The 23,589-nt window shown below is 35.6% G+C and overlaps 1 protein-coding gene across 11 annotated transcripts in view; it reads right to left on the reverse strand.

The window, feature by feature from the left end:
• STXBP5L (syntaxin binding protein 5L) overlaps positions 1 to 23,589 on the reverse strand; it is a 185,036-nt gene that overhangs the window by 40,922 nt on the left and 120,525 nt on the right. For 6 of the 11 annotated variants that reach the window (XM_085236711.1, XM_085236651.1, XM_085236687.1 and 3 more), the window contains exons 15-20: positions 21,836 to 22,053; positions 17,963 to 18,135; positions 14,679 to 14,804; positions 13,386 to 13,537; positions 11,653 to 11,724; positions 4,973 to 5,038 (exon numbers count right to left, since the gene is read on the reverse strand). In XM_085236711.1, the coding sequence (XP_085092837.1) occupies positions 4,973 to 5,038; positions 11,653 to 11,724; positions 13,386 to 13,537; positions 14,679 to 14,804; positions 17,963 to 18,135; positions 21,836 to 22,053 (807 nt within the window). The remainder of the gene's footprint in view (positions 1 to 4,972; positions 5,039 to 11,652; positions 11,725 to 13,385; positions 13,538 to 14,678; positions 14,805 to 17,962; positions 18,136 to 21,835; positions 22,054 to 23,589) is intronic. The other 5 variants (XM_085236673.1, XM_085236662.1, XM_085236720.1 and 2 more) reach the window with 2 other exon arrangements.

Below are 23,589 nucleotides of genomic sequence, written 5' to 3' on the forward strand. Positions count from 1 at the left end.
CTCCTACTATCTAACTGCTAATCCCTGACATACACATCCTTTCTTGAGATCTTAAGCAAGCATTAATTCATCCGATCAAAAACACTGGAAAAGAGTGATAAAATGTGCCCTATGCTCAGTCTAGGATCTCATTAACAACTTCTGACTAATAAACATCTTTTTTAATGTAATGTAAATAAGTAGAAATGGTTACGTTGGCACATAATGATACTGATAATTGATAATCATGTTTAAAAAAAAATTACACTGTTTTCACACACACAATGTTTTTGAAATGTATGTATTCTTGTGGAAAACAAGCAAGCAAGCAATTTTCAAATGGAATAAAATCTCTTCAGCTACCTTGTCATTACACAAAAGTTGAGAAGGAATGACTATTAAAAACTTCATAGCATTATTCTTGAAATTAAGCTATATAGAAAGCACTTCATGTGGAAAACAGGTTGGCATGGTACGGGCCTCATCTGTTCATGTAATCAGTGCAATAAATCAAGACAATAGCACTTGGAAGTCATAAGAACCAGTAATCTTGCCTTAAGAACCTGTTCCAAAGCTCAGAGAAATCAACTGTGGAAGTGTTTATACAACCTTCTCTAAGTGCTACAGTCTTAAACATATGTAGGTTGCTACAAAAGTAATGCCTCCTATTTATTTATATGGAAACTCCAATGTATACAAAGAGCACAATAAAAGTATTTGACAGAGCACATTCTCAGTTATAAAATACTCTTCTTGGACATAGTTACCACCATTAACTATGCTTTTTCACCTGCAACGAGCATGTTACTGCTGAAACACACAACCCACAGCCTCACTTGTGTTGACATCCACTGTTAGGACTCCATAAACGTTCAGCAAGAGTCAGTGAATGTCAATGGGTGCCATTTTTTCAGCATGGAAGAATTTAATTACACACCTTTGCTTCATACACACTTCAATGACAGATGCCATTCTGTCAGACTGCCCCTCTGCTGCCATGTATCACATGGCAACAACATGTAATAGAATACTGGCAGGAAGGTTCAACCTCTACTGCCATGCCACCAACATCTGCCTCTGGTGTTGAGGGCCAACATAAGAAAACAGGAGATATTACTTTCAGAACAGTCTTCTGGATATGAGTCACCAATATGCAGGTGATTTATTAAGAACAAACACAAATATATTTTTGTTTCAAAACTCACATTTCAGAAGTTGCTCTCCAAGACATGGACCAATTACATTCTTTCTTTCTAATCTTTGAGAGAAGTCTATATTGTGTAAAGTGGAATGGGCAATTACGTGAAACAGCCTCTCAAAGACATATTTCCTTGTGCTCACTGTGTTCTCAGAAACAAGTAACAGTAAAACTGTATTTCTAAAAGCCCCAGAATAAGTCTTCTTTATTTGATGATAAAAATAAAGCTTAAGTTTATTCTAGTGGGTACTGTTTTGTAATGCACCATATAGTAATTAACTCCAGCACTGGATAATCACTAACACTGTAAGGGCTTATGAGGCCTCAGAGAGTTTTTAAAAATTGTATTATAGAAACACTGAACCCTCTGAATCCATCATGGAATTAAGGGAGTACAAGGCCCTAGCTTTTGAGGTGAAAATCACAAATGACCATCAAAATGCTTCACATTCTCCATCAAAAGAATATGGTATGCATGAGTAAGAACAACGTATTCTGATGGTCCTAAAAAAGTTCACTTCCACTTTCCTTGATATGATCTGAGATTTTTTTAAAGCCAGTCAAATACCATTATATGACATGTTGTACTGCATCATCATGTCCAAGAAATACTTCATAACGACAAGTGTTTTATTAATGTTTCTCATTTTGCTATTTTCAGAAGTGTTACTCTATACATATGCTGTTATATTCGCTATGCAATTTACTTACAATGGAAACTGCCACCTCTCAGATATTCACAAATAAGGAGAGATTTACAAATGGATCTATTAACTCCTTGTCTTCCTGTACAGTATTTGAAATGCATTATTATATTATTTAAATGGTAATTTAATTAAAAGACGATAACAGTGTTTAAGAAAGACCATTCTTTTCCTCTGCCTATCATGCTTAATATGAAAGGCTGATTATATCCTCACTTGCTACTACCCCTGCATGGCAATGCGATCAATTTTATGTTCTAGACTGAAAAGTGTTTTTTCACTTTTCACTGCACAGCCATGTTTTCCCAAATTGTACAGGTCAAATACTTGAAAAGACAGCCTTATTGATCAAGTTTAAAGTATTGCTTAATGGAAGAAGTTTGATTTGTTCTGAACTAGAAAACAGCCCTGCAAATACAATAAGGATTAATTTTCATTTTCATTATGTCATTTGCTCAGTGCTCTAACACCCACAACAGCAATAGAACACAAATGCCTAATTTTGACTTGGCAAAATAAACAAAACTGAATTACTGAGTTGTCGCTGGCTCTTATTGTAGAACCTCAGTTAGAGGTTAAAATATCAACAAGCAGTAGGATGTTAGAGGCAACACAGTTTTTTCAGGAAAACAAAGATGGTCAGATAGTCCAGATAGACTAAGCAATGTTCAGGATCAGACCAAGAGATGAGCAGTCAAGAGATAAAGTTCTTGAAAGAGCCTTCATCGACACTGTTCTAGGGGCCTAGCTGGAACTGAAACCAGACCAAGTTACTAACAGCTCTTTTGGAAGTAAAATTGTTTGTATCTACACCAGCAATTAGAATTCTAGAGCGATTGAAGAATTCCTGAAGATTGCTTTGTGCTTGAGTCAGTGCAGTGTAGCTCCCCGTATCATTCCTGTTGTAATGAAACCAAGGATCAAGTTGCTCCCCTCTATGCCAGCAAGAGTATGATGTTTGTCATGCAGACTTTTAGCCCTCAGCTGTATGTAATCTGCGTATGTATGCATTGCACATACTCAAGGTCAGCAGCAAGTAAGAACTGCATGGTCAGTGAAGATCTGACACAGATATGGCCTGCTAACTGTAGAAAATTGCAATAAATCAATCGCATCAGCTGGTGATGTAGATACACCCAGTGTGACTCTCACTGGGCAGCAACTTGAACCAATAGACTTATTACCAATTGCCCTTTCTGTTTATGCTAAATTTCTGAAGGATTAAGTGTTAGTCTATCTTTAGTAGAGATACATGGTGGCTGGTTTTACAAAGGTATCATGGGATTCTAAGAGCATAGCACAATTCCATTACAGTGTTTGCATACCATGAACTTGAAAGATATCAAAGGCAAGACTGGAAGCAAAAGAACCCTGTCAAGTGAATCCATTATTACACATATCAACCAGTTTTATCATATGATGGGAGAAATACTAGTCAGTGCAAAAACGAATGTGGTTGTGAGGATGTGTTCAGAAGCACAAGGTAGTACTACTTCCAGATGCTTGGTGGTCACAATTTTGAGGTTGGTTTCTACAAGATCCATGCTTGATGTACACTTAAAAAATAATTATTATCAGTCACAGTAAAAATAATTTCTATTTTAAACAGCAGTTAATTTTGCAAAATTTTAAATATTCAAATATAGCTTGAAGAACACAAAAGGCTAAAACCGGAAACAATCTTAAGTTAGACATTTTTCCTTGCTGCATGTCCTCCAGAGCTGAAAAGCAGAATTAACTGCAGAGCAAATCAATAATATTTTGTATAAATTTGGTATTTTTGATCAATCATAGAAGGAAAAATCAATTGATTTTCTGCAGAAAACATAAGACGCTATGGACTTCACTCATTATAAAACTGATCACATGTTTACCACATCAGTGATCTCTTAATTTTTAGTAAAAAGGAGAATTTGTACCCTGCTTCTGGAAAGAAGTCTGAAAGGGTGGATCCCAGTGGTCCACAAAATAAATGGTCTAATTTTACTCTGTCATCATTTAAAAAAAAAAGTTCCTCATAACAAGTTTCTGAGCCAACCTCAAGAGTCAGCCCCTACAGCTTTATCAGTACCGTTTTACCACTAAGATATCCCATGACTGGGATACAATTGGGTTGTAACAACAAAAGGAAATGTACATTTATTATAAAACAACTGTTTTTATTTTAGTTCTTCACGTGTCATGTGAACATTTTTTTTGCTTCAGATTTTCGTAGATTACTAAATACTGTGCTACGTTAGAGGTGACTGTGTCCCATTAGAATAAAATATGTGAAGTAATAAAGGATTTGAATGGCACATTTCTGAGAATTTTTTACCATAACTAAGGAAAAAAAAGTATCTACCAATATTTACCAACCTAGAAGGTAAACAACTGTGATATGCACACATAAAATTAATGTATCAAAGCTACACATGCTTATTTTCTATCACACTTAAAAGTCAACTATTAGAAAACAATTCTAAGCAACCAAGTTTAAGACACTGAACTCACATTAAAAGAGATCAGTGCAGACCAGGTACGTGCAGAAAAAGTCTCTAGGAATGTGCTGAACTCCACATTCTGTAGGACTACAAGCAAGATTAGAAACATTTGTAAACTTTTAAATGGCCAGGATTTCAGGACAGGGTCAAAATGATAAACTAATATTTTTTGTTTAAGATTATGTTTCCACTGTAAATTACAACACTGAGGCACTGAAGGGTTCTTTTCAAACAATTTTTCTATAAGCATATATGTATTTTGACACACAGTCATAGGGACTCCCTATTAAAATACAAAGGCTTTTACGAAAACAGAGACAATCCTCTGATAAAAGTGCTGAGTTCATGTGAGATATAAGATATGCCTGAACTGCATCAGCTCCAGTGTTTACATACTCTTCACTTCAAGATGCCCCACATACTAATAACTTTTCTTTAAATGAACAGATTTTGAATTTCATTGCACTATATAACAAGCACTTCTCCAGTAAACTCTTCTCTTTGGATCTGTGATTATACACTTCACTTCTTAGGGATTAATGGAATACAGCGATGCATGACATGAATGGCTTATACAGACTGCAGGAAGAGAAGCCAATCACCTTTACCTGAAGTGGGAGACTTGCAACGCTCTAGCTCCAGGGAAACTGGACTGTCACTGAGTTCAGTCAGGCCTGAAAAAATGGAGTTAAAAAGTTAAGTTACAATCTAACAGGGCATGCTTCAGCTTTCTTGGTCGATGATATTCTGCACTTCGAAGTCATAGTGGAGAAAGGAGCAGTGTGAAAAGTGAGGGAAATACCTATTTCAGAATAACTATAGTTATCAGGCTTTCCCTACAGAAATTTAGGTCTACTTCAAAAAATCTCACCTCTTGTTAACTCAGATTTGTTTTCCAAGTGCCTCAGGGTAGACAAAGAGTCTCTATATTTTGTGTAGTTTAAAATTCAAATCTTTGTGATTCGTATAAGAATCAGTCTTCCCTGAGCAAGAGATGTGGAATCAGCTCTATACTTTCATGTGCTGCACAATGCACAGCAGAAACCATAAAATGGGGTGAGGAAGACGTGAAGAGGAAGAAAAAAAAAGAGTGAATACTTGTGCAAGAAGAAAGTGAATTAAAAAGTATAATCACTACGACACTAGAATCTTAGATGCATTCACAGAAGACTGCTCATTTTAAAGAGCACAGAGGTGACAGTATTGTCTGAATATAACAAGGAGTTTTTTGGACAAGACATCTTACACATCATTTAGAAAAATTTGTGAGGAACTCATCTGCAGCAGTCTACCATGGAGCAGAGCAGCAAGTAATGTAATCCTAGCTTAAACTGCTTAAGCATGAGCTTCTGTTTGTGATTAACTTAAAACCCATCTTAAGCACAGATTGGGCACGTCTGAGCTCATGCTATCCTTTACCATGGACTGACTGTTGAGTGTTTTTGTGAGGTAAAGATACATATAATGAAATAATGAATACTGATTATTTTCTAAATGCAGTACTGGAGTTTCCTAAAATTTGACACTATGGATATGGATTAATGAAATCATTCTAAATTCTGTACAGTTACTCTTGGCTACAGTTATAATCATAGAACGGCTTGAGCTGGAAGGGATCTCAAGGATCATTAACTTCCAACCCCCAGTGCCAAATCCCAGGTAAGATTTTTCTTCTGAATAAAAAGTATGTATTTGGTAGTTTACATAATCAGTATTACAGCTCAAGGTACACTGGTGCCACTGACTAATGTAGGAAAAGCACCAAATCACACCACTGTGCTGAAAGAAAAAAAACAACCACCTTGAAAAGACCACAATCTCCCCATGTTTGGCAAAAGTTTAAAATGCATTTCATAATACGGCATTCTTGGAATGGGGAATGTGCACTTTTCTACAGATATCTCTTATTTTTAGTGTGGGGATTTATGTGTCCTCCAAAAGCACGTTGCCTTAGTCTTGAACACTTCAATTGGCTTAAGTACTGTCACTTGTAAATTTTCCCCTGGCATCAATCACCCCTGGTTAGAAACACTAAGTTCTACTTATCATCCATCTATATATCCAAAGTTTCTTCTAACCTTATTGAATTAACAAGAGAGTCATAAAGTCATAGAATCATATGATTTAGAAGGAACCTTTAAAGGTCATCTAGTCCAACCCCCCTGTTATGAACAGCAACATCTACTGCTAGTTCAGGTTACTCAAAATCACTGGATCAGAAACACTGATAGTGCAGTTCCAATGTGATATAGTTGGAATTCTTTTAACTTTTTATACTTTTTTTGGTCCATAACTTATAAATGGGAAGGAAGGATGAAAAAACTGAGAACTAATTTTTCATCTCCTAACTAATGCTTCATTACAAAGCAGTAAAAGCTCTGAATCCATCTCTTTGCCTTTCTTTTCATCAAACTGCCTTCCTGCTCTGGGAAACAATCCACTTTCTCCTCCCAAACACTTTTTACTTGTCATTTTGCCTAGCCACAGAAGAAAATCTTGTCTCTGTAATCTCTAAACTCATGTAAGCTAAAAGAGAAGATGATGTTACATGACAATACATTGCATAATCTACAATCATTTACTGAAAGGAATAAGCACATCTGAATTTTTATTGATCTTTGATCCCATTGAACATTGGAGATTCTCTTGAGATAAGAAAGGAAGCTCTCAAGCTCTTCTTTGTACTAGTGCTTTTTAGGAAACCATTTTAATAACATCTTGTATGTATTTCCATGCAGCTTGGTTTCCCTCAAATCCTTGAGAGGCTACAACTGATGTTGTATTAAGAAACACTTTCAATTCTTGCTTTAAAGTTCTGTAGGCCCAACCTTTCTGCCAAGATATTTTTGCTGAAATTAGCAAAATTTTGAGTCCAACTAGAGTAAGAAGAACATGGCAGCAAACTAAATGCAAATAACTGAGTTTGGGAATTGAAACAGACACCTGTCAGAAGATGTACCCATTGACATTATTTTGCTTTGAAAAAGTAATAAACATGAAAATTACACAATATGTAAGTATACCTTCTGAGGCATAAGGTAGTTTTAAAGACAGCTCATGGATACTTTTCAATCACTTTTATGGTGATTCCCATTTTTTCTTTGTTAAATAAACAAAAAAATTATTAAAGGATCGAAAACATAATGTCTAGTGCAGGATAACAACATTTATGAAATAATACTAATTTTAAATAATTTTAAAATTTGAATCTCTAGTACATGATTCAGACTTTCAATTTACTAAAGGCATCCGAGCCATCACATTTTTTGTTATAATTTAATAAACTGTAAACAAATTCTCATAAATATTCACAAGCCAAAAAGTAAACTCAGTATCATTTTAATTCATAAGTCTCTACACTGAATTACCATGCCGTTTCTTTTATATTTAAACATGATGCATTCCTCGGAAATGGCAGCCTGTTCAGAACATAGATGTTAACTTAAAACTCAACCTAGATTAGCTTCTACTGTGTTGACAGGTGTCATTTAAAGTGTTAATTACTGATAAGTAATGACTCATAACACAGTGTTCTGTTCTTCCTTTAGCAACAAGGTTACTTCTGCTCTCATCCTCTCAAAGGGGCAGGCCTGAAGGAGGAACAGATATATCTCAGTGAAAACTATGAATTCTGAAAAGTACTTTCCAATGGATAAACATAATTTTAACCTGTTGCCTCTTTGGATGCTTCATAAAGACTATTTTCTGGTTTTACTGACAGATGGTATGAATTTCTACTGATGATATGAATTTCAATTAGAAGATCAAACTGATTTTCTAAGTTTGTAATTTTATGTTCCGCTGCAAGTACAATCACTCACGATGGAGGAAATGTATTTGTTTTAATATTGAAATATATGCTATCTACTCCTAGACAATAACACGTACAACTTAATTTTGACTGGTTAAGGAAAAAAAAGCCAACACTCCTCCCCTTAGTTCAGCACTACTTCAGAGAAAATTTATTTTGTTTTGGCATATAGTCTTGCTACAAATGAAGATGGCTGCCAGCAGATATTACAAAAAAAGAAAAACGAATGGGGCCACCAAACACAAGAAGTGTTTACATTTTCAGTCTCTCTCTTTATAACATGCCTAGAGTTTACTACATTTCCTTTTCTATCTTTTCAACCCTTTCTTGTCCCTTCCCATTTCCACCTCCCAACCCACAGAATGTTCTGCCTTAATACTCTAAGTTTGCTCTGGGTCCTTTTGAGTTTGCTTCACACAAGTATATACCACTCATATCGAGTTCTCAACAGATTTGCTACATTTTATAACAACTCCATCACCAAGCTTCATATATCAGATGACCTTGTCATTGTTGATCATTTCTTTCCTTTGGCAAATCTCTTACATTTGGGACATGGCTTCTTCTCCCTGCTTGATGTTTTTTTTGCCACTTCTTCAGTTGCAAGGCACCTCAGACTGAAACATCAACCCTTCCTTTATCTCGCAGTCCAGAATGATCTTGTGTTACCCTAATGATATATAAACACATTTCTTGTATGTTTACTTCCACCCAAGTTCAAATAGTATTCCTGTCCTTCTAAACCTTACTCACCAGTGTCCAGAATTTAATATTGCCAGTATAATCTTTTTTTTCTTTCTTCCTGAAATCTCCTCTCTCTTTGCTATTTCAAAATAGTAAACAGTACCATTCTCTTCCCTGATACTTTAATCTGTAGTACTGCTTCCATTCTTGGAATATCAAGCTAACTCTGTATACAAAGACTGGGTGCAAAATCAGTTTCTTGCAGAAAATCACCTTCAAAATGACTAACAAAAGTATATTGCTCATTATCCTTGTTTCAGCTGGGACAGAGCAGATTTTCTTCATAGTGTCTGGTGTAGTGCTATTTTGGCTTTGGGAAAGAACAAGGTTGATAACACATTGATGTTACAATTGTTGCTAAGCAGCACTGTACAGAGCCAAGGATGTTTCAGTTTGTCAGCTTCTGATACTGCCCTGCCAGCAAGGGGACCGGGGGCACAAGGAGCTGGGAGGGAACAGAACCAGGAGAGCTCACCTAACCTGGCCAAAGGGATATTCCATACCATATGACTTCATGTGAAGATAAACTATAAAACTGAGGGGAGCTGGATGGAGGGGGCAGCAGCTGCTTGGGGACTGGCTGGGCATCGGTTAGGAGGTGGCAAGCAATTGTTTCACACATCACTTGTTTTGTATACGTATATTATCATTACTGTTATTTCTCTCTTCCTTTTCCACCGTGCTAAATATTCTTTATCACAACCTATGAGTTCTGTTTTTTCCCCCCTGATTTTTCCTCCCATTCCATTGGGAGGGGATCATGAGAGCAAATGACTGCAGGGTGTTTATCTGCTTACTGGGTTAAACCACAACACAATCTTTTCTTTGGCTTCAGTGAATACTAGTCTGATTCTCTCAAACTGACCTTCATGAAATTATCTTCCTAGCTCATTATTTTAATTGAATCAACTCCTGATATGCCTTCCCATTAACTTCAATTTTCATTCATGTAATCCTCAATACTGTAGACCTACTGCCTACACTATCACAACTATTCCTGCTTTCACCTTGATAATATCATTTTTGAGCACAGTTTCAAAAATACTTTTCCTATCATTGCCCCTTACAAGAATAATGATGTGTTGATCATAATCCTAAATCCATCCTCTTAAAACTCCTCTCTCTCGTAAGAGTAGCAAAACTCAACTTGAGAATTACATAGCAATTGGAGATACTCTTAACTACTGCTCACTAGCTAAAATACTTTATACTCTGTAACACATTCTTGCCTTGTTCTTAGTCTTAATGATCTGAAAGATGCACCAGATAATCAGTGCATATTCCTATGTAAGTATCGAATGACAAAGGTAAAAACAAAACACTTTTTGAGGAAAGAGAGTTAATAGTGCTTATGAACAAGAGTCAAAATTGTAGACTTTAGCTATGCAGTTTAGAGAAAGCTTTTAGGGTTGCACATAGAAACAAGATTAGAAATATTAAGCTCTTAAAACCTGTGAGCTGTGTTTGTTGTTGTGGATGAACATGTTGGACTTATTGGTCCTTTTTGGTCTTAGACTTCATTAATATTTTTGTATGGCTTTTTGTTATTGCTGTTGTTGTTTGGTGGAAATTCATAAACCTTTGACAGCAGTTTGCCCCTTGAGTTCTAATTTATAGACTTGTAATTAGAAAGACCTGATCAATAAAATATAAAACATTATACACCAGTCCTTTTTTTGGGCTGCTAGATTTCTAACTGTCCTGGTCTTCTAACTAAATAGACTACTTTTTATGATGTACTATGACACTAAATCACAGAAATTAGTTGCTAAATAATCTATCTAGATAGATGAAATGTCATTTATTTTGTGAGCATACAAATGTACATCAACAACCATATAACTACAACCACAACTACGTATTCATATGAAATACTAAACTGTCACCCCTTTCTTTATCTTGCCTGCACTAAGTATTCAATGTAAAATTGCCTATCCAGTTGTTCTGCAAAAAACACTTTAAAAAGAGATGAATAAGAGGCATCCTGGAGACCTAATTACATATAAGCACTACAGTTAATTAAGATACATACAGATTATTGGTTGAACAGTCATTTTTGCAAAATTAATTATAGCTTTGTTCATCACATTGTGCAGTGATGAATGCTAATATTTAAATTACATATCACTATAGTCCAAAATTTTAAAATATAAAAAACATTAATTTTCATAACTCTTTGATGCACGTATTTTTACACCCACTTTACATTCCCCATTAAAGATCAGAGCCATGGGATGGTTCCCCAAAGCCAAATATTCAAGAACCAAACCAAGATTAACATTTAAAATTTCACAGCATGCAACCCAATTGGCAGATTTTTAAACCGCACTGCTCTTCTGAGAATAGGGAAGAATTAATAAGTATAACCAGGCAGCGCCATTGAAAAACAAGAAATGCTTCATATAAGTAGGTGCACACTGAAATGAAAACAAAACCAAAGAAAAATACTCTCATCAAGATCATAACATTATTGAAAATTCATTTCTAAGGCCAAATTTGTCCCATATAAGTCAATGATGCTTTCTCATTGATTGTTTTGGAAAACAGATCTGAAATATCTGTATAACAAAGAAAACTGTCAAAATGAAGCATGGTTGACATTTACAAAGTGTAATAAACTGCATGCATGCTGAATGTGTTTAAGAAACACATTACAAAGCACAAACACATGGGTTTAAGTCAGGCATAGTCTCATCATGATAATGCTATTTGCCTAACCTTTATAGAACTTACTCTGATAGGAAGTACGGATCCGTTTCGTTAAATCTGGATAAAAGTTAGACAGGCCACGCATGCAAAAGTTGTCTTTGGAACATGCCAGTACACCAGCATCAGCAGCAGGCAGAGGAAAGAGAGAAAAAACAGTCTAAAGTGAAAGGAAGTGATATCCATAACCAGCATCTAGAACAGCCAAGGTGAAGAAATTTCAGCAGATGCTTACCTTCCAATTGGGAGATATAACAATAAAAATAACCAAAAAAGTAAAGGATGTAGGATGGATGGTGAGAAAGCAGCTGAGGATCATTTTTCAGATGCATAGTTTCTATGACCAATCTAGAAGAGCATATTCTTTCTTGGCAGTCACCCAGTACATACCAGTAGACTCCGTTCTAGCAGCACAACTGGAATACTGCCTTAAAGGAGTAGCCAAGATTGTCTCTGACACATAGAAATCCTGCATGGTGCAATGCTGATAATAGCTGTTTCTACAACAGTTACCCTGTAATTTTTGGACACAGCTCTGCATCATGTTCCCTATATTTGGCTGCTCAAATTACACTGGGAGATGCTGTAAGCTTAACTGAACCAGAGAGGAAAGCTGAAGATAGCTTAAAGCTGCTTGTCTCCTCTTTCCTCAACTGTTCCAAATTTACATCCTTAACACTTGGCATGATGAGAACTAAGCTTGCGATGATTAAATGCCTAGAAAGTGAGATAAGTGGTCTTTCAGGGATGGAAGTAGAGCTGAAGACTTACTTTTTATTCTCCAAATATTTCTTTCTACTAAAAGTACAATCATACTGAAAATGAAAAAAAGTTTATATTGACTCCGTGGAGAAATAGGATTTGATGATTTAGTGTAGGATCTACTGATGAAAATGCTAATGTTATAAAACCACTGTAATCTCCTGCTTTTATAATTTTATATGTATATTTAAAACATTCAACGTTTCCAAACAGACTTTAAAATCTAATTCTGAAATTCTGCAGCTACATAAATTATATTTCATAACTGTCTCCGACTCAAGTACGTTATTATGGCATATGCAGAGCTAAAAGGTTTTGCTTTTTTCCCTCATAGAAGTTAATTTTTTAGATAATCAAATATGCCTGGCAAAATTTAACTGCAGTGATGAACTGATGTTTCTAACATTTAATGCATAATAATAGCTACGAATTACAAATGTGATCCTCTTGACATCAAATTTAAGATTTGGTACAGGTGCATCTAGTAAATTTATATTAGGAGCTAACAAAGTGGCTGATTGGAGTTAGTTTTGCTATCTATAGCGTGTACCCTGCTATTACGTTATTTCCCAATCACAACTACCTATTCAATTAACAATGAATAACATTCAGCAGAAAGTACAACTAAGTTTAAACTCAAATCTTACATATCAGGGGGAATATACTGAAAACAGAAAGAAAATAGCAGACAAAGACTACGCTTGAAGACTACACTTCAAGAGACTGCCAGAGAAGCAGTTTATTTCTCTACTCATGATTTTTAGAGAGTCAGCAAAGGGAATTACTTGCTGACTTCCATCCGAAAATAATAAACTTCCTGAAATTTTTTGCTTCTGAGAAAAAGTATCAGCACTTAAAGCACATCGGGTTTCTTCTGTCAAGTTATAGAAATTCCATTGGCTGGCAGATAGTCATGCATGTCAAAAGCACTATAAAAAGCCACAGGCAAAAAAAATCAAAGAATGTCAAGCTCGTAACCACAATATTTTAATTCCTACCTGCAGCAAACTGCTTGCTTTTGCGAGGTGAACGGGGTTGGCGTTGGTACGGATCACTCGATCCATACAATTCAAGGGTTCCCATGCTCAGTAGTACGGTCTTTTGCATGAAGTCCACAACAGCCAAGCCATTGCAGTTTCCAAAAGCCACTCTGAGGAAAAAAAAAAAAGTTCCTCAGAGGTATTAGTAATATATAGTTGAGTGGTGCAAAAAATAATTATTATTTAGTATTATAAATTCTGCAGCAACATTTTCATCAGTAACTATTCAAAGCCTATGTTCTGTAATTACAGATCTGTAATCCCGGATTGACAAAATCCTGTCCTGAAACACGAAAATTGACATTCCAGAAAGCCGACTATCACCTTTAACCTTCTGTGCAGACTGCACTGCAATAGTGCAAAACTCTACAATTTACACAAATAACACATGAATTTTGGAACAGTAAACCAAAAGGTTATGGAGTTCATAAACAGAAACAATTTGGAAACACAGGCCAAAGGATTCACAAAGCAAACTTAAAACACAATATTTTTGCACAAACATATACAAGTATATATAAGAATTTTTGCTCTGTAAAATTTCTGAAGTCTCTAAAATATCAGCTGACTTACATAATATTGGTGGGAGCCAGACACCTAACACTTATTAAGGCTTGTGTCTTTTATGCCTTCAACATAGCTGATTAATGTATCTGGTCAATCATCAATGAGAAAAAACTTTAAAAACTGGCAATTAAATAGAGCTGAAGAATAAGACGCATACAGATATGCTCACTTGCAGTTCCATACAGAATTTAGTACTGTGAGGTTCCTTATTCAAATTTCAATTTCAGATCTCTGCTGCTCTTTCAAACAGATTAGCACACACATAAAAAAGCTGTTCTCACAAGACAACTTCCAATAAAAATATATCATGTTAAATGAAATTTAACATACATTCACCTTTTTTTATAAAATGTACTTCAGTGATTCTTTCAAAATAACTTCTAAAATTTCAGATTTGAAAGGTAATTGGACTTTACTTGAAAGAATGAACAGAACGATGCAAAGCAATTCAGTCTTTTAAACAGGAATAGTAAAAATAATAGCAAAAATTACAGTTTAACATCTCATATTACACTCTTCATGTGAAATCAAATAATTCTTACCCAACAGTCACGATAATAACATCTGTTGATTATTTTTACTCTGACTTCAAATACCTTTGGGGAACTTCAAAGTTTAGCTGGAAAGTACATAACTTAGTGCAATAAACAATAAACCAACGTATCTTAATTTTGAGTTACTTACAGTCCATAAGCAGAGTTTACAGCAAGACTGGTAATCTGTTGTGGAGGCTCACCATCCACCCACACCAACTGAATAACAAGATCTGCTTGATATCCAGGAGGCATTCGCACAGGTCGAGTCTTAACACTAGGAAGAGGTGCAAAATAAAAACAAACAAACAATCTGAGCCATGAAAAACAAATACTTCCCCTGAGAAAATATTAATGAAACAGAATCCATTAATAAGACCACAGCAGTATGCACAACTGCAGCATATTTTGCATACACCCATACATTGAGACTAGGCTTTCCAATCAGAACATGGATAATTTGGAAGAATTCTAGGCTTTGACCTTAATTTCTGCTGTAGAAATAAATCTGCAAGTTTCAGCATTCCCTAAATGAGAAACTCTGGAGAAGATGCAGGTGAAGTAAACAACTGAGGTTAATAAAAACAATTTTTGCTTAACAATTTTGCTTTCATTTTCTTTTTCCCAAACATTTTCTTGTACTATATCACAGAATCACAGAATAATTAAGAGTGGAAAAGATGACTAACATCATCTAGTTCAACTGTCAACCCATCACCCATGCCCACTAAACCATGTCCCTCGATGCCACATCCACACAGTTCTTGAAAATCTCCAGAGATGGTGACTCCATTACCTCCCTGGGCAGCCTGTTTCAATACCTCACCAGTCCTGAGAATAAATTTTTCCTAATACCCAACCTGAACCTCCCCTGGTGCAACTAGAAGCCAATACCTTTCATCCTATTGCTAGTTATCTGAGAGAAGTGGCTGATCCCCAGTTTGCTGCAAGTTCCTTTCAGGTAGCTATGAAGTGATAAGGACTCCCTCAAGCCTCCTCTTCTCCAGACTAAACAATCCAATTTTCTTCAGCCACTCCTTGTAAGACCTGTGTTCCAGACCTGGACTGGCATGAATAATCAACTCAGATGGAAAACCTGAAGGTTTTCTTCTGAAAATCTCAAAGATGAGATTTCTGTGTTGTTGGAACTATCTTGTTCTGAAGTATGGCAAGAGAAGGTAGATGTAGCATCTTTCTGTACTGCATGTCACCATTGCATATCCAAAACTTCTGGACTTGACAATTCTATTTATCTGTCTAGTGCAAATAATTCTTATTTTCTTCTTAGGAGTATAATTACCTCATATGTGATCTAGTCTTTTCGAATGACTGCTTCCTACATAAAATCTGATATAAATATTAACAGCCTTTCATATTCTGTTATGACAAATTCGATGACTTGCACAGCACATAGCAAAAGTGTAAGAACTGAATACTTTTGTAAGCCTACTTATGTTCTTGTCTGGTAGAATTTACTTGATGATACACTGATAGAAGATACTATGCAAGAACAGCAATTCTTTGAGATGCATTAACTATAAATACTGAGAGTGCATATATCACACATCTCGCATTTATTACAGGGTAGGCTATCATATATAATCTTATATCCATGTGATAAAAAGAATGCAAAGAAACACTGAGTATCAAGAGAGGAAGTAGCTAGTCAATATACACACGGAAAGCACAGACAGAAAAATTGCAGTTACTGGCAAATAAGAAACAAATTTTTACTGGGAATAAAAAAGTAAGCACTTCTCACAAGAGAAATGCTCTAACGTCTCATTCAATAACCATGCCTATCAGTTTGTTCTTAGCTCAGCTGAAAGCATTTGGTGAGATGGAGGCCTTGGAGGTGAATTTGATTATTGGCAATCTATCATTCTTGTAGAAGAGAAAGTATATAGAAAACCGAAAGAAAATGAAACTATAAAACGATAACATGGCTGAAGTTATTAACTTGATAACGTGAGCAGCACATCAACAGAAAACATACAAAGCAAACAGTGCTCCAATTCTGATAGAAATTATGAAGAACAAAGGAGAGTACAGTGCATCTCATGCTTTCATGCTTGTCTCCAATGTGCTGCCACCTTGGCTGTTGGGCCCAGCCATGTCATGCAGTGAGGCTATCGGAGCTGGCTGTGTCTGGTATGGAGAAGACCCAGTATCACCTCACACAGACTGGATATAAGGGAATACTTCTTCTCTGAGAGCAGTCTGGTGCTGGAATGGGCTGCCCAAGGAGGTGGTGGAGTCACCAACCCTGGAGGTGTTCAGGAAACATTTAGATGTTATACTGAGGGACATGGTTTAGTGGGAAATATTGATGATAGGTGGACAGATGGATTGGATGATCTTAGAGGTCTTTTCCAACCTTGGTGATTCTATGATTCTACTTTCATCTTATAATCATAACTATGTTAGAACATAAGATTTTCAACAAGCCTTCCTTTCCTTAAATCAAATAAGAATCCCTTAAGGAATTCACTGGAACATATGTCTGAGATTCAATTGCTAACTGAATGAGGAAGACAAATCTACAGGAAACCAAAAACTATTGTCAATTATGCATGGACAATGCACAATATTGCTTTTAAATTTTAATGTTATTTTCAGGAGCAGAACTGATGAAAATATCTGCAAATCAGACAATGTTCATTGAAACTGCTTTTGTAGTAATTGAGACATTTAAAATATTTAATAATAATTAAACTGAATTAATAATTAATTCACTAAATGGGAACAATCCTTATCAGCTGTGCACTATAATTCCTTTGAAATTATGACTTATGGAGTTTTGTACAGAATTCTGTTCTGAAACTCTTTAAATCTATAATTTATCTGCTTAAGAATATATTAATTTCCTCCAAACAGTAGCAGTGTGTACTACAGCAGACAACAGTTTGTTTCCTCCTAAAGATTGAACACATACACACTTCCACACAGTGCAACTTTTTCATAACTGTATACTTTTAAGGCTCTTTTGTGAGTATGAACACGGTTTCCTTTCCCTATGTGTAATAAAATGCATATACTTCTTTCATAGATGATGATTTTAGTGTTATACTAATTAATCAAGGAACTTTATGTATTTTTGTGAACTAAAAAAAAAAAAAAAATTCTCAGAAATTTTGTTATTTATTCCGTAGCACTTGTGTTCCATTAAAAACTGTGGATGCAAGACAAATAATTACTCGTAGATCATACTGGAAAGTTAGTTAAACCTTCACTGCAACTGTTTATCTTCACCATAATTTACTTTCAGCCTGCTAAGTTTACACTGCTTTAATTCTTTTGTTTGTTCTATATTCTGGTTCCTTTTATTTCTGTCATAATATGATTAACATTCTTTTCTTGATAGTTGACAGATCATAAAACACCTGATAAGAATGCTTACTAGAAAGATGAAGCTTTGAACAATGGCAGACTTACCTAAGACATGGGATACTGTCCTTCATCATTCCTTCGCATGCTACAGTGTTGGTACTACCTGAAAGACTCTTTAAAGAAGGAAGCTGGGAGGAGGCATCTGGAAATTGAGGAATTATTTCCGGTTCAGGAGTAATGATATCTTCTACTTCATACTGAAGTCGTACCTCTAGTGACTTAAATAAATAAAAAGCTGTCACAATTTAATAAGAAAGTTGCTGAAAGTTGCATTACTTTTAAATAAAAATCTGAAGTTTTTTTTTCTTGAAGATTAAAAAAATACATACATCATAATCATTTACAAGTAAAGAATACAGTCATTTGTTTTTTATACAGCCTAGCAGTAGAATTGCATAGGAACTTGTCAGTTACCCTACACTGATGGAGAAATAATTCAGTATATTCTTTCAGTACTGACTTTGTTCCAAGCATTTTATTATAAGTGAAAGAATACACTTTTCCAGAACTTAGTATGAAAAGAGATATTAATTACTCGCTCTCAAGTAAACAATATTTTAGCATAAGAAAGCATCTGTCAATGTCATGAAAATTTTCTGCTTATTGTTCATTATCATTTTCCTAAGCCAACTAATTAAAAGAACGATCACCAGCTTCCTCTCTATTGCAACTACAACACCATCTCTAAAAGACAACTTTTAGCCAGTATGCAGAAATTTAAGTGTTAGTACTGACCCATGAACTCCATCTGTCCTCATTTGGGATCAGGCGCACAGAGTTCCATATTCTTTAAACTGTACACGAGTTTGGCAGATTCTAGAGTGCAAAGTCTAAACCACTTATCTTTCACTTTACTTCTGGGCCCCCTCAGACAGGAAAAGGAGATCAATGAAGCTCACCCATGCTTCCACTCTTCCTACTAATTCAGGAAACCTTAACTGAAGGAATTCCAAAACAAATGGGAAACTGTATGGGGAGTTCAAATCTATGTAAGTAATCATCTCAAAATATCATAATAAATATTGGTCAATTCTTTCTACCTCATGAATTATCCAAGGAGAACTTCAAGTTGAAAACAATTAAAAACAAGGCAATTCCTTCAGAGAGGTAATGTGTTGGGAATACTAGCTGAACAGTAATCTCAGTGCTGGTTTCTTGAAGTGATCATATCCAATTGAAAATGTGGACACCGCAAACTCCTCATTTAATGGTCTCTCATTGAGACATTATCTTCACCAAAATTAAGATGGAAGCATTAAGTGGGTGGTGCATTTCAGCAGTGGTGACAGCAATATGAAAGACAAGCCATGTACAGCTGTCACACTACAAAATTAAGACCATCTCAATCACCTCAGCCACAGATTACTACACAGGAGACTGTTCCTGAATGGAATGTTGGCTTCAATGCATTGGAAATGATAGTGGCAATGTTGAAATATTGCAAAATTTGTGCCAACTGGGTCCCATGAATGCTCACACAGTAAGAGAAAGAATGCTATATTCAATTTTTTCAGGACCTATTGAACCAATACGAGGCTGCAGGTGAGAGTTTACTGAATCGCACCATTACTGGTGACGAGGCATAGCATCATTACTATGAGCACTCATGGAGAGGCGACAAGAGAATTCTTCACTGGCAGCCAGTCCACAATAAGCAAAGTGATGTGTACTGTCTTTTGGGATAGGAAAGGGGTGATCCTCCTGAATTTCCTGGAACATGTCCAAACCATCAGCTCTGACCTCCTGCATTGTGACAGTGATTAAGCTGAAGGCTCAAACTTCCAGAGTCAGGCCAGAGAAGAAGAACCCTTTCCTCTTGCAACACAATAATACCAGGTCCCATACCAATTTGAAGACTGTGGAGCACATTGCCAATTTTAGTGTATAGCCCAGTTTTGGCATCTTCTGACTTCCATCTGTTTGGGCTGATGAAAGATGGACTGCACTGGTAATGCTTTCCTAGAAATGATGCTATTGTGGCAGCTGTGAAACAGTGGGTCACCTCCACTGGTGCAAATTTTTATGTGTGGCATATGGGTTCTTGTTCTTGTCTGATGAAAATGCATAGCTAATAGTGGTGACTGCACTGAAAAGGAGTGTTTTGTAGATGAGAATCTGCTCTATCAACTAGTGTTAATTGTGCTCTTTGTATCTGTTGTAGTTTTCACATAAATAAATAGGAGACATTACTTTTGGAGCAATCTACATACGTCCTGAGACTGACCAGCTCATTCTCAATATAGACAAAACTATTGAATGTAAGGTCAGGTACATATTCCAACAAATGCTCCTGTACTTTTTCTCAATAAAAAAGCACCATTAAGGAATGAAGACTTGAATGTTTGCAACAAAAATGCTGAAAACAAGAGATGAGGCTCATCTCAGGGATGCACAGAACCTAGAGGAATTCACTTATTATGCTGAAAATATTAAATAATACTAAAACAACTCTTTACAGAATGATTTATTATATAAATGCTTCTTAACTGTGGACAAAATCTGAGAAATTGTTAAATTGGTCACATTATTGCGCTTCAGAATATACCAGGACTGTTGCAACTAAGCTGAAAAACTAAAAGATATGAAAACAAAACAAAATCAATGTTAGCTAATAAAAATAAAATGCATTATTTGGAATAAAATATCAACATTGACATGTAATGTTTTTAGCAACATTATGTGTGAGCCTAGGTGAGATTACTATTCATTAGTTTTAAAGCATATCGGAAAGGATGCACTGAGTTAGCTAAAAGTTGCACTGCAGAAGGAAAAAATGACAGGAAAAGAACAGAATGGGTATGGGTAATGAGTCTCTATACCAACTGGCACATGATTTATAGGCCAACAGTGACACAGATGTTTTTGTCAGGCTAGAATTACAGCCTTTCTAAAGGACATTAAAGTACCCTCACTGTAAAAAAGTTCTTCCACATATTTGTGTGGAACTTCCCATGATCCATTTTTTGGCCTTTGCTCCTTGTCCTAACACTACATCATTGAAATGAGTCTGGTCTCATCTAATTGCTTCCTGCACTTTAGGTATTTATAAGCATTGATCAGATCCCCTCTTAGTCTTCTCTTCTCCAGGCTGAATCCAACCAGGTCTCTCAGCCTTTCCTTGCAAGGGAGATGCTCCAGACCCATTTACATTGCCTTTCTCTTAAGACTTGTCTGGTGTTGAATATTTTAGATGAATGAAAGAATATCTTACATTTAAAGTGTTGTTGAACCAGTCTATTAGAAGTGGTTGTCGCTACTATGCAGAAAAGTTTAACTTGCTGTATGATGAGTAAGTACTAGCTGACTGCAGAGCAGTTAGAAGAACATGAACTGTGTGATTCTACCTCAAATGAAGTGACTGCTCAAGACATGAAAACTGAAAAAGGAGTATTTGAATAGGATTGAAGCTCAAGATGCTTAAGAAAATATCAACTACTTAGACTTAAATCACCTTGCTTTTCAAATAGGCAAAGTCAATATAAGCCAGAAGGAAAAAAAAAATTAACTCCTTTTATTTTGTTAAAGCAAGTGATAATTTTCAGTCCCCTTTTATTACAAATATTATGAAAACAAATTGAAGATACGAAATAATTGACTTGAGTAATGTTATCTAGGAAAAACATACATTAGTCAGTATTACAAGAGTACTAAGAGATTTATTGTACTGAAGTCTTAAAAGTGAACTGCATCAGACAATCATCCTATAGTACGTTACTATTAAAGTAAAAAATAAAAGAGCTGGATCCCAAAACCTCACTCAGTTTTTATCATCATCTTAAGTACAATCAACATTTCATTCAAAAGGTTTTAAATGGAATATTCCTAAATCTGCGTTTATACAGTTGTACACTGACACAGAAGTCACTTTCATTAGAGATGATGTTATTTCATAAACAAGTAAAATTCTGAGTGACTTACCGCAATTTCAGTATTTACTTCATGTTTGCTGAATCTATAAACAACCACATATGCAGAAACTCCTGCCACACAGAAAATTCGGCTTTCAGGACACCAGTACATCATTTGAACTGCAAAAGGGTCTTCTTCCACAATCTCAGCTGTTGCTTTTCCTTCCCCTGGCTTCTGTTTTTCAAAGACTTTTGATGTTTTTAATTTATACAACATCTGCAGTGTGACTGGAATACATTAAAACAAACAGAAAAACCTGATTAACCATAAGCAAATCAGTTATAAAATTCTTCAGTTCTCATTTTCTTTTCAGTGGTAGCACAGCAAAGAATTACATGAAGGCCTAAGAAGAGAAGAAGATGGGTATTATGTAATACAGATTTTATATTGGTACACAGTACCAGTAGGATATGTATTTAATATTTACAAAATGGATATTTGTCTGTGAAATACTTTTTATTAGCTTCTGAAGCAGAATGTAAAAGGTGATTATTAGTTGCACGTCCATATCTAGGCTTACACTCAAGCTCTATTTTCTTAATCACATGTGAAACAAAGATTTCCTTTGTCTTCCTATGAAGACCGTATGGAGTGCTAAGTGAAAAAATGTGGAAAACATTCTGGTGGCCTGGCAAGACAAACTTTCTGAAAGGAAGACGCTCTGATTTTCTTGACTAATAAGCATATCTGTATTAACAGCCGGCTATCAAAACCTTAATATCTTTAGCTTTATTCAAGAGTACATCTGCAATGTGAATTTTGGAGATAATAGGAATTAAAATTAACCACATTTTGTTTTATTGACATTACTCTCTGCTGTGTGTTGTTTTTTTTGTTTGCTTGTCTCTTCTTACTACTTTTGCATTAATTTATCACACTGATCAATCACTGTGTAAGATCAGAAAAAGTCATCCAGGCCCACTACCTATTAGGGTGTGTATATACATAAAGGTAAAGCTGTTGCATATATTATTGTAACTGCGCTAGATCAGCCCAGGTACCCTGGGCAATAAATAATGACAAGATGAAAGAGCAGTCTAGTTATGTAATCAGATGGCAAACACATCAAAATTACATTTCCTGTTTGCTGGTCACGTATATTTCTAGGAATCTTAATATATACGATACCTCCCCAGGGAGATGGTTGAGTCACCATCCCTGGATGTGTTTAAAAACTGTTTGGATGTGGTGCTCAAATACATGATTTGGCAGAGGGTAGTTAGACTTAGGGTAGTATGGTTAGGTCGTGGTTGGACTTGGTGATCTTTAAGGTCTTTTCCAACCTGAGCAGTTCTATGATTCTAAATTTTCACAAATTGCAGCAAGTGCTTCTGTAATGAACACATCATTCTCCTGAGTTTTGTGGTGGTGGAAAGGCTTCACGATGCCCTTGATCCCAGTGTCAAATTTAGATTGGCAGTCTGAATTAGGGGCAGACCTCTTAGGTCTACACATATTAAGACAGGAAGAATGATAGAATCATACAGCACAAGTACAAGGCAAGATACCATGCCTTACACTTCTACAAATTATTAGGCACCACTGATACATATTTTGTGCAAAGATAAATTTGGAAAGCTGTTTCAGTGGCTTAGCATTTGTCTGTCTCCCAAATATCTATGTTTTTAGATTAAAATTAAAATATGACTAAAAGCAAAGTACTTTGTTCCTTCAAATAAGAGCAGGATATTATGTTTGACATGAATCCTCAAATTAAATTTGAATGTTGTTTCAAAAGCTAAGATGTTGTAAAGCTTTGTAAT

The sequence above is a fragment of the Meleagris gallopavo genome, chromosome 1 (genome assembly GCF_905368555.1).
Source record: "Meleagris gallopavo chromosome 1, MGAL_WU_HG_1.1, whole genome shotgun sequence".
In the NCBI taxonomy this organism is placed as follows: Eukaryota; Metazoa; Chordata; class Aves; order Galliformes; family Phasianidae; genus Meleagris; species Meleagris gallopavo.